Source organism: Pempheris klunzingeri, chromosome 12 (assembly GCF_042242105.1).
Source record: "Pempheris klunzingeri isolate RE-2024b chromosome 12, fPemKlu1.hap1, whole genome shotgun sequence".
NCBI classification, from domain to species: domain Eukaryota; kingdom Metazoa; phylum Chordata; class Actinopteri; order Acropomatiformes; family Pempheridae; genus Pempheris; species Pempheris klunzingeri.
In genome coordinates this window covers 5,869,916-5,883,827 of record NC_092023.1, presented here as the reverse complement: position 1 = coordinate 5,883,827, position 13,912 = coordinate 5,869,916, and the positions used below count along the sequence as shown (strand labels likewise).

Sequence of the window (13,912 nt, the reverse complement as noted above, 5' to 3'; positions counted from 1 at the left end):
TGCTATAGCTACAGCCTGGAAAACACAACCCAGGGACCCTTTTACTTCTTCCTGAATGAATTAACAACACGAGCATCCTCAAAGAGTCTGGAGATGGAGGCTGTATGTGATCTAATTCAGGTGTAAATACTGTATGTTGTGCTGTGGTTATTTTCACACCAGTTACTGCAACAAATAGTTGTTTGGGATGGAAAATATGGGAAGCAATGTGTTTCTTTGTGATTCACTCCACGCACCCCAGATTAAAGCAAATTGTCCCAGAAACAAAAAATCCATTCTAACAATCCATTTGGTAGTAGATTTATTATACATGAATTACATAGCCTGAGGCCGGCCAGCCTAACAGCTCTCTCAGGCCTGTTTGAATTGTAAAACACAGCGCCTGTCACGCTTTATTTCCTCTTCTCCATTTTACTTTTTTCTCAATGACATGGCACAAATATATTTGCCCAGAGCAGTGTTAAGTTAGTTACATGATACATTTCCCATCCATATGCACAGACATTAAAGTAGCAGGAAAACAACACATTTATGCCCATTAAAGTGCAAATGGACGAATGCATGCCAACCACACGTGTGCACAGGCACGTTCATTCAAAAGAGTAGGCGCGCTCAGGCATTAACACTTCACGTGCAGGCACGTACTCACACCACACTGGGTGAAGCGTCTTCATCGCCTGTAATTAAAAGGTGGTGCCGTGGCGCCATCATCTGCATAAGCAATGCATTACATCATTAAGAACAATCCCTGCAGGAGTTTAACAGCCCAAATATTTCAGATATTATCTGCTAAATAACACCGGTTTAACCAGAATGAGCATGTCTGAAGTGGATGCTGGTTTACTTGCTGAAGCCAAACACCAGCTGCTGAAGGTGATGTTAACTTCGACCGTGAGAAAGACTGGAGTTTTTTAAGGGGTGGGGGATGGTCTGGAGGGGGGGTTGTGGAGGCTACGTGCTTCAAGTCAGGAGCTGCCCGAGAGGTCAGGAGGATGGGCCACTTTTATACTTCTCTGGCATCCCAGTTTTTCAAATGAGGCCCAGAGAAATTTTATTTTAATGATCAAAAAGGTGTAGACCACTCTCCTCACCCCACACACACACAGAGAGAGAGAGAGAGAGAGAGAGAGAGAATAAAGCGAGGCACGTTTAAGAAAAGTATTGACTGAAATATTGAATGTGAATCAATTAACACGTGTAGTTTAAATAATAATCTAAACTAATAATCAGTACAACAACATAAGGCAAGAAATTCAAAATCTTTTCTAACTTACAAGCTGAAGGAGGAAACTCGGTATTAATTCTACAAGCTGTATTTTGACCAGATTCTTCCTTTATGTGACTAAATTCACCATATGGGGATCATGAACTGTGGCCTTGGTATAAACTGCATCCTGCCTGTGATGCATCGTTTACAGGAACAAAAAAAAAAAAAAACTCCCAAATTCATGATCAGCACTCTTGTTTCCTTTCATTGCAAGAAAAACCAAGGAGCCTACGTGGTATACGTGTCAGTTTGAGGAGTGAGTCTCTCCACGGATCTTTCATCATGTCTGTTCTTGTGTGTGTGTGTGTGTGTGTGTGTGTCATTTTTTGTTGTTTCGTTGCATTTGGACAACGTGCTTTGAATAAGCCTGTTGCTTTGGCCGTTTAATGTTTGACAGTCAAATGATTTAAGAAAAACTTAAACCGGTACGTGCAAGTTTTGTTGGGGGTCGATCGCCTGCAGGGTCTAAGGGGGCCTGGCCTTTGGCTCATCAAAGGGACCAAAATGTTACCAGGCAGGGTAGAGAGCTGCGAACGTGAGCTGAAATCTCATTGGTTAGAAAATAGGGTGGGCGGGGCGTCCCGGCTTGGGTATTTAGTGCTTTGTTCCATTGTTGCAGAGTGCGATTCCCAGCTGGTCTGGCTCTGGAGGAGGAGATCCACTGTTTGAGATCCACTTTTTTTTGTTTTGTTCTTACAATCACTTCTTTTTTTGTTTGTTTTTAAAGATGTCTTTTTCGTGCAATCAGTCCCTGGATGGCAGCTTTCCTCCGTCTCCAGCCGAGGACAGGGGCTCGAAGCGGCTGTCCTGGGGCAGCCTGCTGCAGAGGCTGACTGAGCTGAAGGGGATCAGTCAGAGGGTCACAGCTGATCAGTGCAGCAGGAGTGAAACTGGTGAGTGCTGCAGGCTTTTGTCTGAGGAGGCCCCGCTGTCCTTTGTTTGCAAAAAGTATTTTAGTTATTTTTGTTGACTTGTTAAAAGAAAGAGCATGAAACTGACAAAGGTGCCAAGGGAGCAGGCCTAACAGATCTTTTTCTTCAAAGTGAGCCATGCGTTACCGGACAAGACATAAACCTGTATTCTTTTGTTTCAGGGTCTGTGGCCGACATGTCCCTGTCAGAATCCGACAGTAGTTTCTTCTTCTATCCCCTGGAGGAGGCCTTGGCGACAGAGGTTGCAGTAACAATAACACAAAGTCTCAACGATGCATCGGACATCCTGGGCTGCTCCAAACTCATCTTACCAGACTGCCTACTGCACAACATCAGTCAAGAGCTGCTCCACCTGGCTGTCAACGAGCCTTGCGGTCTCAGGGGAGCCATCATTGACCTGTGTGTGGACAGGGGGGACCAGGACTCCCTATGCACTGTGGACCAAATAGCAGTGGATGCCACCCTGGTCCCGACCTTCCACGTGACCCTCGTGCTGAGGCTCGAGTCCAGTGGACTTTGGCCGAAGGTCCAGAAGCTCTTCAAGGCCAGCAAGTCTCCACAGACGTCTGCAAGGCACCAAAACACTCTGAGGCTGGGTACGAGCTTCAGGGCTATTAAGAGGAAACTGTACAGTTCAGGGGAGCTTCTGATTGAGGAGTGCTGCTGACCATCCTCTCCTGTTCCTGATGAGGTGAACTGAATTCATACGTACTGTGAAAGAAGGCTGGTGGGTTGATTTTTAGACTGTATTTTTAAAGACCGTATCGTTTGGCTCCGTCATTTCAAATGGCACTGACAGTATGGCCCTGAAACAGCACGAATGTCCCCGTCTTTGTTGGTGTGTCTCATTATGTCTCATGGCAGCTACTCACCTGGTTGCAGGTGACTCAACAGTGAAGATTCATGTCTGAACATGGATCAGTTTCTTACCTAACGAATGTTAAAGCCCAACCTGATGGGAGTGGTGGATGTATTTGATAGTCAAATCCTACCTGAAACTTTTGTACTTGAAGAACATGAACAAATAAATTATTTTCTATGAATTTGCTTTGATTTGTGAGAGTTTTATTTCACCTCCTAAACGATCAATGATTTGTGATCAACGAGTGTGTGTGTCTGTGTGTATGGCAAGCCGGTATAATTCAATTCTTCTTTGTCAAAAAGAACATTTCGGATAATCACAATGACATTCATCCTTTCTATACTTGTCATGGGAAAAAAAAAAGACATCACTTTTGCCATTCTAGTGTGTTCGTCTTTTAATTCCAGATATCCACAAATTTACTTTTAATAACCGTAATGAACATTCTGGAGATTTACAGTGTAACGTATTGGAAAAACTCCCATTTCTGATGTCTAGAATTGTCACAGGTTAAACTTTAAGTGAGATTTTTTTTTTAATATCCAAAACTGCCTTGTTATTAATAAAAATAAATTTATGGATGTCTGCAGATGCATTGTTTCTAGTCATAATTATAATTGTAGGTATCTGAAATTCCAATAGTTGATATCCCTAAGGACATTTTTACTTGTCATAAAGTATTTTGGATATTCAAAATGACATTATGGATATCTGGGGTGTTTTTTTCCCCCATTTTTAGCAACAGCTGGACTGTAGAGATCTGAAATGGGCTTTTTTGGTTTTTAATAAGAACAGGTATCCAGAATGTTCACTCTGGATAAAAAGAATATGATAGTGTGGAAAGCCAGATACATAAGACTGGTAAAAGCGATGCTATTTGTCCTGAAAAAATGTAATTCCTCTAATTATCTAAAATGTTCTTTTTGACTAGTAAGTATTTAAGTTGTTGTGCGCCCTCCCCCTCTCTTTCTCTCTGTCCAACCCCCTCCACCCAACACGGCCCCCGTCAGAAAGCCGTCCACCTCTGAGCCTGTTTCTGTTTCCTGTCAAAGGGGAGTTTTTCCTGCCACTGTTTTCATGCAGGGATTCTTGAATCCTTAATTTTGAATTCTTGTATTGTTGGGTCTCTCTCTTAATTAAAGAGTTTGGTCTGGACCTGCTCTTTATGGAGGGCGTCTTGAGATAACACTGTTATGAACTGGAGCTATACAAATAAAGACTGAATGATTGATTGATTGAATTACAGCCAATTACATCTGCACTATATATCCACTATAGCTATTAAATGTTAAAACGATCAATTATGCTACGTTATAACGTGGTCTGGACATTCATGTCACCCTGAGCGGGAGCTGAAATAACTTTCATGATCCCATAACATCTTCATCTGGCACCATCATCAGATCGAAATGTGTCCAATACAAATACCTGGAAAATTCACGACATTACCATCAGCCTAAGCCTTTGTGCTTATTAGCCAATATTAGCATGCTAAACTTAACATTGTTTCACATTATACCTGTTTAGCATTAGCATGTTAGCGTGCTGACGTTAGCTCAAAGCTTTGCTGTGCCCAAATACAACCTCTTAGTCTTGTTTAAAGGAGAAAATATGCACCAGTTATCCATCAGACAAATTTAATTCAAATAAACTTTCATACAATTTTAGCATGTTAATTTAATAAATATGGTTTACTTTTATTTGTGCAACAGTTTTCAATACTTCCAACAGGCTACAAGCAAATCCACATAATAACATTATAGTAAATGATATTAACTCCAATAAACCCTGCACTGTTAAAAGTAAAATGAATATTTACATTGGTAAGAACTATAAAAATTACACACTTCTCTTGTGAGTGGCTCAGACATCTGTCTATGAGAAGGCCATGAGGTTTCTCAAAATGTTAAAGAAAACAAAAAGACTGGGACAGAGAAAGCTTATCTTAGCAGCTTTGTTTACCATTCAGATAGACAACTATGCTCTTACTTTCCACCGTGACGCAAAGCGGACTCTCACCATCCTGAAGACACTAGAGTAAGAAAATGTCAGCAGTCTCAACTCAAAGCTTCTCACAGTTCTACAGGAAGTCAATCTACACCAAGTGGCAGAGAGGTTCCCTGATGAGGTCTGCTGCCCACTGCACGTAAGGCATTTTTGATTCTCTTGGTTTGCTGCAGAAATATGCTCCAATTTGAGTGGGCTCCGACCGATTTCTTCTAATTTGATTCAAGTACAGACGAACCTAAGGGAAAGTAAAAGAATCAATGATAGTTATGTTGTTGTCACTCTACATAGGGTGAGCTTTTATTGGATTCCTATACATCTACACAAACCATGCATGATCACTATCACGTGTGCAATGCTCAAAGTCAGTGGAACAGCTACACAAAAATACTGACAATTTTGCATATTTTAGCCAGTTAACTACTTCAAACTTCAACTAATAGCTCATCATTCTTAAATTATACTTTTTTGTTTTTAATAGGCCACAAGGTTTTTGTTCATTTCAGCATTTGAACCAATTTGACCACAGACCTGACTCAAGATCACAGATCAGTCAGTGACCCATCAGCTGTCCTTGTTAATGCCTTTTTATTGGTCAAGGTTCTATCACAACATACTAATGCAGTTGTGAGTGTGGGCTGTTTTTAAAAACTCTTCTCCTTCTTGGTTCAGTAAAGTGCGTGTGGGAAGCACTGACATCTGAGACAACACAGCCAACTCTTGAATATCAAGTGTCAGTCCAGACTTGCATTAACACGTGTCAGTAAGTTTACTGACAAAAATAAAGCTGACTGAAGGCTCGCTTAAATAAACTACATATTGGAGGCAAGTATTTTAATCAAAATCAATGGAGAAGGCAGCCTGGCATGATAAAACTGTCAACTGTAATGAAGAGTGTGTGTGTGATCTATATATAGAGAACACAACATGCAAAACACTGGAGTCTTTGCAGTTCATGTACTTCATTCAGTAGCAATTGTACTGCAATATTTGTGGCGACTTACCCGCATGTGCACAAGTGGATTCTAGCCATCGAGTATAACCTGAATCTCAGATAGTCTGGAACAGCTTGGAGTACCCATTCTCTGTGCCCTTTGGTACAACTCCGAATCCCCAAAGTAACGAGCACGATACAGTAAGCCCTCCTCTGAAACAGCAAGAGGAGAGTATGTCTCAGTCAACTACTCCATAAATATGAAATCACACAGCAAGTTTAATTATTTCTTATGTTAAATGTTACAAACCAAACCAGGAGAAGACAAGCAGCTGTTGCAGGACTGTAAACTAGAGCTGAGGTGATTAGGCAAGGTAAGGCAAATTTATTTGTATAGCACTTTTCGCACACAAGGCTATTCAAAGTGCTTTACAGGGACATAAAACGCAATAAAAACAAGACACAGAAACGTTAAATTGCATGTAAAAGATAATGAAAGCACAAGAAAATTAAAGCTTAAGCGACTATAAAAGCATGTGTATAAATGTGTATTACTCATTTAATCAATTAGAAAATGAATTAAATACGATGCTGACAATAAATGTATCATTTAAATCAGTTTTAAAGCAAAAAAAAGCTCAAGATTCATTAAGTCTAGCTTTACAAATGTGAATATTTGCTAGTTTTATTAGTCTAATCTTTAGGTTTGTTTGTGACTATTTAGACCGAACAATTAACTGAATAATAGAAAAAACTCTCCGGTAAACTTACTCTGCTGCTTCTCCTTCCAGCAGTTGTTTCTGAGGTTGGAGATGTAATCTTCTTCTACACTTCTCTCAACATTCTTCAGGTTATTCCCCGAATATTCTTCGTTGAAACGGTCGCCCACATAGAAAGGCACCTTCAGGTTTGATGTATGCCTTTTGTGAATATGTCCAGCTGATCTGTTGTTTCGAGAACATATGATAACTGAGAGTGAGACAGAAGCAGAGACATTTCTACACAACCTCATGGAATGGGAAACCACTTACGGGCGGTAGCTAAGGCTGTAGGGAGGCTGGGTGACCATCATCTGGCTGAGAGCAGAAACAATGATGAGGATTAAAATGGGCATCAGCTGGACAAACAGAGCCAGACCCCCCTGTCAGGACAGAGAGAAAAAAACATTTGATTAATGTTAATTATAGACAATACATCAGCAGGTGTACAACTCAAGTGTAATTTAAGTATTAAAGACTTACATCTCTCTGTTGTTCTCGTCTTTCTTGCCTGTTATGATGTGCAAAGTGCATTCTTCCATTTCTGTAAACGTGTACGTTACCTAAAAAGAATTTAAGAATACAAAGATTAAAAAAAGATAATGTGGCACTCAGCAGTGCTGCGACTCTGAACCATGTGAAACCAAGGCTTAAGAGCACGCAGGTTTTCAATGCAGTCAGTTACAGCTGCTGATTTTACTGATTATCACATATTCAAATAGAGAGAAGTATATGAACATTAACGTTATTTGGTTATAGCCTGTTCAGTACAAATACTGTATACATTACATAATGTAGTAATTATAGAGGAAATGAAAGGAAATGACAAACTAACAAACCATATTCATAAAACTGTGAATCTGATAGAAAGCCATATGCTCATAAGATATTAATAAAATCCTAATGGCGTAATGGTTTGTTGCGCTTAGCCTCGTTTCCACAAACATCAGCCTGTTGGTTTTTGCTTATGGACGATGAAAAGAAAAGGCAGAGACAAAAAAAATGGGGAGTTTCCCAAGGCTCAACAGCCAGTCAGACAGCTCTGTCTCATTGACCAGAGAATGGTAGCTGATATGGGCCGAGTAGAGCCAGCTGTATGAGGCATAGTGCAAAAACCACTGCTGATGGTGACACAAGGCCCAACAAAAGAGGAGTTTTCAAAATAGACAAACACATAAATAAAATTAAAGAAATAAGTTAACTTTCACACTATATCAGCGTGATGTAAAACTGACTGCTGTCTGGAAGACAGAAAGCCAATCTAAAGACTTTTGGTATGCTCTGGAATATTGTCAGATTAAAGGACAACGATAATGGGATAAAACACGTAATACTGCCAGTATAGTTCTTTAGGTTAACACTCAGTTTATGCAGAGCACAGTTAAGCTATGCTCTCGTATTAAATGGGTTTATGAAGCATGTAAACATGTTCCTCCCGACTCTATCTTCTTCTGGTCTCTACTTACTCGACGGGAAGCCTCCACCGAAGAACATGTTGAAGAGGTCCTCGGGTGAGATGTCTGCTTCGAAATCACGATGGTGTCTGTGTCTGCTCGGGTGCGACCTCTCCTCTCCATACTGGTCATACTGCCGTCGTTTCTCAGTGTTACTCAGAACGGCGTAGGCATTGCCAATAGCTGGAAAACAGAAAAAACCCACACAAATTCACGCTTAGTAAGCTCACATTCACATGTTCTGCACAGAACAGCACTACAGACTACTTTTATTTTACCTTTAAATGCCTCTGTGGCTCCAGGTGCATGATTTTTATCTGGGTGAAATTTCAGTGCGAGCTTTCTGTAGGCCTTTTTAAGATCCTCCTCAGAGGCCGTCTTCTCAACTCCCAGAATTTGATAATAATCTTTACAGCTCTTAATCCTGCAGTTTAAAAAAACAAGATAAGAATCATACACTGAATACGTAGCATTTACATACAATCCCTCAAATACCTCATGAAGATGACAGCAATGACACAAACACATGTCACTGTATTATGCACATATATGCACTTTTATAGTATTCCTGTGAATGATGTTTGCTTTCCATGAACATCGGAAAACTGCAATCTCACAATGAGAGCAATCTGGATATATTTTTGCATAATTTGGCATCCTGTTGTACACTTGATTTAAAAAATGATCATGATCAAATGATCTTTTTCAGCTTCTACTCACTTGACCATCAGCACACGTTGACAGTAATGATATTTACTGAGACCACATCACCCCCCCCACCCCCACCCCAAAGACAGATTGAATATGCAATAATATAACATAGTACAGTTGTTGGTAAAACAAAACAGCTGATACACATGTGCACTGACTTTCTGACAGCGTCCAGCTGCTCTGCAGTGTATGATTTGGCCGAGTCTGTGGCCCCCTGTGCGGGCGTATCAGCCTCCTCTGCACGGCTGCGGTGTCTCATTGCGGGTCCATCTCCGTTCACATGACTGCCATTCTCCTCTGAAGGCTTTCCGTTCTGCGCCAACGACTCCAAAATGTCTGTAAAGAAAGTGGAGCCATATTGTTCAAGGATGCCACCTGAGTCTGCTACTCCAGACAACGTTAGTCAATTCACTGGCATTAGGAGCTAACAGTTAGCACTTGTAGCATTGCTAGCAAGGACGTGAAAATATAACGTAAACTACGGAGGAGACAACACTAATTTATGACATTAAGACACCAAATATGTTACAAATATTGGTTGTTGGAGTAGCTGAAAAAACTACAAATACCAGCGTGGACTAGGAGCAGCTGGCGTAACGTTAAGACGGTTATGCTAACGTTAGCTGATTCGGTTTCCTAGCCGTGGCCCACAATCTGACATAAAATCGCTTCCGGAACAGACGGTTATTCGACGTACTTTTGGCCTGGTCTGTCGGGAACAGGCGCTGGGCCTTCTCCAGAAACTTCCTGGCTTTGTCCGGTTGGTTGTTGCTGACTGCATTTAGGGCTATTTTTATGCACCGCTCCGCTTCGTCCTTGTTTGAGTCCATCGCGACACAACGGAAATGTTTACTTGCCCCGGGGCGCACGGAGATGACGTAAAGAGGTTGCGTGTCTCTTAAATTATACGTCACAGCTGTTGAATTGAACCTTCAGCATGCGCTTCACAACACCCGGCAGAAAAATACGCTTTTTAACACTGATATCCAAAGACAGCGGTGTTAGTTGTATATATTTAGCTGCACCGGTCTTCTCCACAGCACTATTACACAGAACTGCTTCTTCTTGAAAGCCAAAATGGCTTTGGCAGCTGCATACAGCAGGTCAGTCATATGTGTCAAACGGAAGCTTCTGTACACTGTGAGGCAAACCTGTCTGTTGTTTTCAACCAGTGACACAGTTGTAGCCGACCAGGGGAGACGACCATCAAAGAAACAGAGGACAAAACGTCACAAGAAACCTCCCTGGACGGATGATCTGTCCTGGGAGGAAAGGCTGGCTGATGTGGTCACCCCTCTGTGGAGGCTGAGCTATGATGAGCAGCTTGAGCTCAAGCAAAAGCATCAGGAGAGGATACTGTCTCAGCTCTGCGGACATCTTTCAGGTGACTTACAATCACAATCGTCATCACATGTCAGGAGTAAACTCAGCTTCCCCGTGTTGCCCATTCTGCCATCGCCAGTGAGGGATGGCTACCGCAACAAGTCCACGTTTTCTGTCAACAGAGGAGCGGATGGAAACCCAAAAACAGTCGGGTATTACATGGGCACAGGCAGGGAGGGAAACATTGTCTGTGTCAACGGAGACCACTTGCTCAACATGCCGGAGAAGCACAAAATGGTGGCCAGGTGCTACCAGGACTTCATCCGCCGCTCCTCCCTGGAGCCCTGCCTGCTGTTCCACACTGGGGGTCACTGGAGGGAGGTCACGGTGAGGACCAATGCAGAGGGCCACACCATGGCCATAGTGTACTTCCATCCACAGACGCTCACGCCAGAAGAGGTGGCAGTCCATAAGGCAGACCTGGTGGATTACTTCACACGGGGGCCCGGATCAGTCTGCCAGCTGGACTCGCTGTTCTTCCAGGAGAGCAGCATGACTCGCTGCACTCACGAGCAGTCCCCCTACCAGCTCCTGCATGGTCAGCCACACATATATGAGGAGGTAATGCACACCATCAGGGCAAAATTACATAATAACATCTTCAAGGGACTTCATGTATGAAACATTCCAGCTGGCATCTTCATGATCTCATGTCCAAAACAATGTTGAAGTTGTTTTTATTAATAATTGCTGGCCCATTTTCATCCAAACACAAATTCAGATGCAAAAAAAGGTTTAACCTTTTTTACACATCTTACTGTTGTTAAGTATTCAGTAAGATGGTGATATTTTTGTTCTGTTGCTGATTTAATAGCTGCATCATATGGTGTAATCCTTGAAAAGGAAATTGTAAGAAAATGTTTCCCCATTTCCAGTAATAAGAATAATACTGGAACTATTTGACATTTCCCTTTTAAAGCTGATATCAAGTGATGCGGTCTGACATGCAGGTATATCTGCAGATCTCATATAAATCAAGTACTCCAGTGATTCAGTATTAGGCTGCCAATATAGTTTGGTTACAGGTTTAAAAAGGAATGTCATAATTTTATTAAGTTTATTAAGTTAGAGAAGCATCTACAGTTCCCATAATGCAACGTGATAGCATCCTCCATTAGACCCCCCCCCCCCTCAGCCTGGGAAATGTCGGTGTCTTTCAAACTGTACGTGTCATTTGTAATGCAGGATTTTCCTTACAGATTAGCAGTCTCCTAATTCAAGCCAAAATTACACATTATACAATTCAAACAACTTGTATGCTACCACACAACTATTTTCACAGCCTGTGCTCAACATGACATCTACATGTAGATTTTGTGATGTCCCTTTAAGCAGGAATGATTTAAAAACAGGCAGAGAAGAGCGGGGAGCATAAAATCCATGTATGCCTACATCACATTTGTTTTTTTTTAACTGGTGTTCCTCTGTTTTTTTGCATCATTCACAGATGCTTGGCTTCAAGTTCCGCATCTCTGCCGATGCCTTTTTCCAAGTGAACAAGGCAGCTGCGGAGGTGCTGTACGGCACGGTGAGAGACCTGTGCGTCCAAAACCAGGAGGAAGGTGGAGGGAGAGCCAAAGCTGGCGGCACTCTCCTAGATGTGTGCTGTGGGACAGGTGCCATCGGTATTATTATATCTCCCAGAGTGGACAGAATTATTGGCATAGAGCTCACAGAACAGGCGGTGGAAGATGCAAGACACAACGCAGCTCTCAGCAATGTACTGAACTGTGAGTTTATCTCTGGGAAGGCAGAGGTGGTGCTTCCTGGCCTTATGTCCCAGTTGAGTTCTGCAGACAGAGGCCCTGTGGCAGCGGTGGTGAACCCTGCTCGAGCTGGCCTGCACCACCGAGTGGTCCGCGCTTTACGAAACCAGCCTGCTATTCGCAAGCTGGTCTATGTTTCCTGTAAACCGGACGGAGAAGCTATGAGGAACTTCAGGGAGCTTTGCTGTGCTCCTAACCCGCAGAAGAAACTCACAGGAGAAGCATTTTCTCCAACTCTGGCTGTGCCTGTGGATATGTTCCCACACACTCCTCACTGTGAACTGGTGCTACTTTTTGAGAGGTAGCAAATACTTGTTGTTCAGAGGTGGGCTTCAACCCTTCACAGACAACTCCGGTTGCCTTAGAAAGCTAAAGGGGATTTGAATAATGATGTACTGTGTGCAAGATGGTAATGATAATGTATGTAAGAACCTTCAATTATCTCACACATGGTTAAACCACACAGGTGTTGGCACTTATTGGATTGATTAGACCTCCTCTCGGGACTGAGCGGTAGGGCTGCAGCTAATGATTGTTTGGATTATTGATTAATCTATCTATTCTCTTTTTTTTTGGTTACTCATTTGGTGTATACCATATCAGAAAATAGAGCCCAGGGTGACAAATAGCTTTGTTGTTGAATTTACAATCATATAAAACAGAAAAAATGGCAAATCCTCACATTTGAGCTGTTGGAACTATCAAATGTTCTGCTGATCCATTGGTCCCATGGTGGGGAACAGAGTTAAAGCAGGAAAAGTGGGCAGCAAAAGGAGGACATTCAGTAAAACAATGATAAAACTAGTGGACAGAGATATAAACAGAAGGAAATATGAACAATTTAAACTAGAGGAAGCATAAAAATAGGAACAGTAAACAGAGGGGGAATATAAAAAAGTATTGTGCACATTGCGAAGTGAGGTTGCTCTAAAGAAATATAGTGCACATATGCTCTACTGTGTGTGTAGACACACAGGTTTTGGTTGATTAGTGACTCCTTTGCTCTCCTGTTGATTTACACATCTAACACCTTCATTAATCTTATTAGTTCTTGGAGTTTGCTGATTGATTGAAAACACCCGTCTAGCTGTGCAGGCCCTTCGTTTTTGAAGAAAGTCTGCAGTAAATACTATTTTATATAGTTTCAGATTATTGAGACCGTGTGAAAGAGATATTGATTTGATTCTGTGGTCGTTTTTCTTTTTCCGGCCCTGCAGTCGCTCCATTTGTGCAGCAGATGGTGCCATTACAACTTCTTTGGAGCCACGTCCCATTTCTTCCAGTTCACTAAAGGGCATAACATAATGTGTGCACAGCAGGAGTGACCAAGTTTTGTTTCTGAGAGGTTACTACAGTTTGTGTGAGCTCATACATTGCGATAAGGAGGTCTTGGCTAATTGGATGCTCTTTTATCTCTTGAATGAAGTAATAGGATGATGATGCTCATGCACAAAACCACCCAGACTGTACAAGGTTTAGCAAACAGACTGGGAAATCATCTGTTGTCACCCCATAACACTGCCAGGTTGCTGGGTAACATGTCAAAATGCTGTCTCGTATTTACTCCTTTCTGTCTCAGACTTTACCAAAATGTACCAAACCTTTACCGAAAGTGGTTTATTGATCAAAAGCTTGAGAAACCAAAGACAGTCACATTATTAATAAGCACATTATCTGCAAAGTTTCACCCAATCTCCTACTTATTTTCCTCATTTTCAGCCTGTTTGATCTTTGACCATCTGAGGTCATTCTTTTTAGCCCACTATACTGGAAAAATGTACGTTATTGATCTAAAATTTGGCCTAATTTTGCAATTTCGTCAGACCAGCCCTGTGTCT

At 41.9% G+C, this 13,912-nt stretch overlaps 3 protein-coding genes across 3 annotated transcripts; 2 read left to right on the top strand and 1 right to left on the bottom strand.

Annotated features, from left to right (window-relative positions):
* The first annotated feature begins 1,994 nt into the window (after positions 1 to 1,994).
* On the top strand, positions 1,995 to 3,205 carry LOC139211181 (DNA damage-inducible transcript 4 protein-like). Its single transcript, XM_070841458.1, has 2 exons — positions 1,995 to 2,160; positions 2,361 to 3,205. The coding sequence occupies exons 1-2, from the start codon at positions 1,995 to 1,997 to the stop codon at positions 2,864 to 2,866; spliced, it is 672 nt and encodes a 223-aa protein (XP_070697559.1). The 3' UTR covers positions 2,867 to 3,205.
* Positions 3,206 to 4,692: 1,487 nt separating this feature from the next.
* dnajb12a (DnaJ heat shock protein family (Hsp40) member B12a) lies at positions 4,693 to 9,770 on the bottom strand. Its single transcript, XM_070840466.1, has 9 exons — positions 9,623 to 9,770; positions 9,084 to 9,261; positions 8,493 to 8,638; positions 8,227 to 8,397; positions 7,244 to 7,323; positions 7,034 to 7,143; positions 6,774 to 6,946; positions 6,073 to 6,215; positions 4,693 to 5,306 (listed from the first exon to the last, which is right to left on the bottom strand). The coding sequence occupies exons 1-8, from the start codon at positions 9,753 to 9,755 to the stop codon at positions 6,094 to 6,096; spliced, it is 1,113 nt and encodes a 370-aa protein (XP_070696567.1). The 5' UTR covers positions 9,756 to 9,770; the 3' UTR covers positions 4,693 to 5,306; positions 6,073 to 6,093.
* Positions 9,771 to 9,855: 85 nt separating this feature from the next.
* Positions 9,856 to 12,699, top strand: trmt2b (tRNA methyltransferase 2 homolog B). Its single transcript, XM_070841358.1, has 2 exons — positions 9,856 to 10,869; positions 11,756 to 12,699. The coding sequence occupies exons 1-2, from the start codon at positions 10,003 to 10,005 to the stop codon at positions 12,377 to 12,379; spliced, it is 1,491 nt and encodes a 496-aa protein (XP_070697459.1). The 5' UTR covers positions 9,856 to 10,002; the 3' UTR covers positions 12,380 to 12,699.
* The last annotated feature ends 1,213 nt before the right edge of the window (positions 12,700 to 13,912 follow it).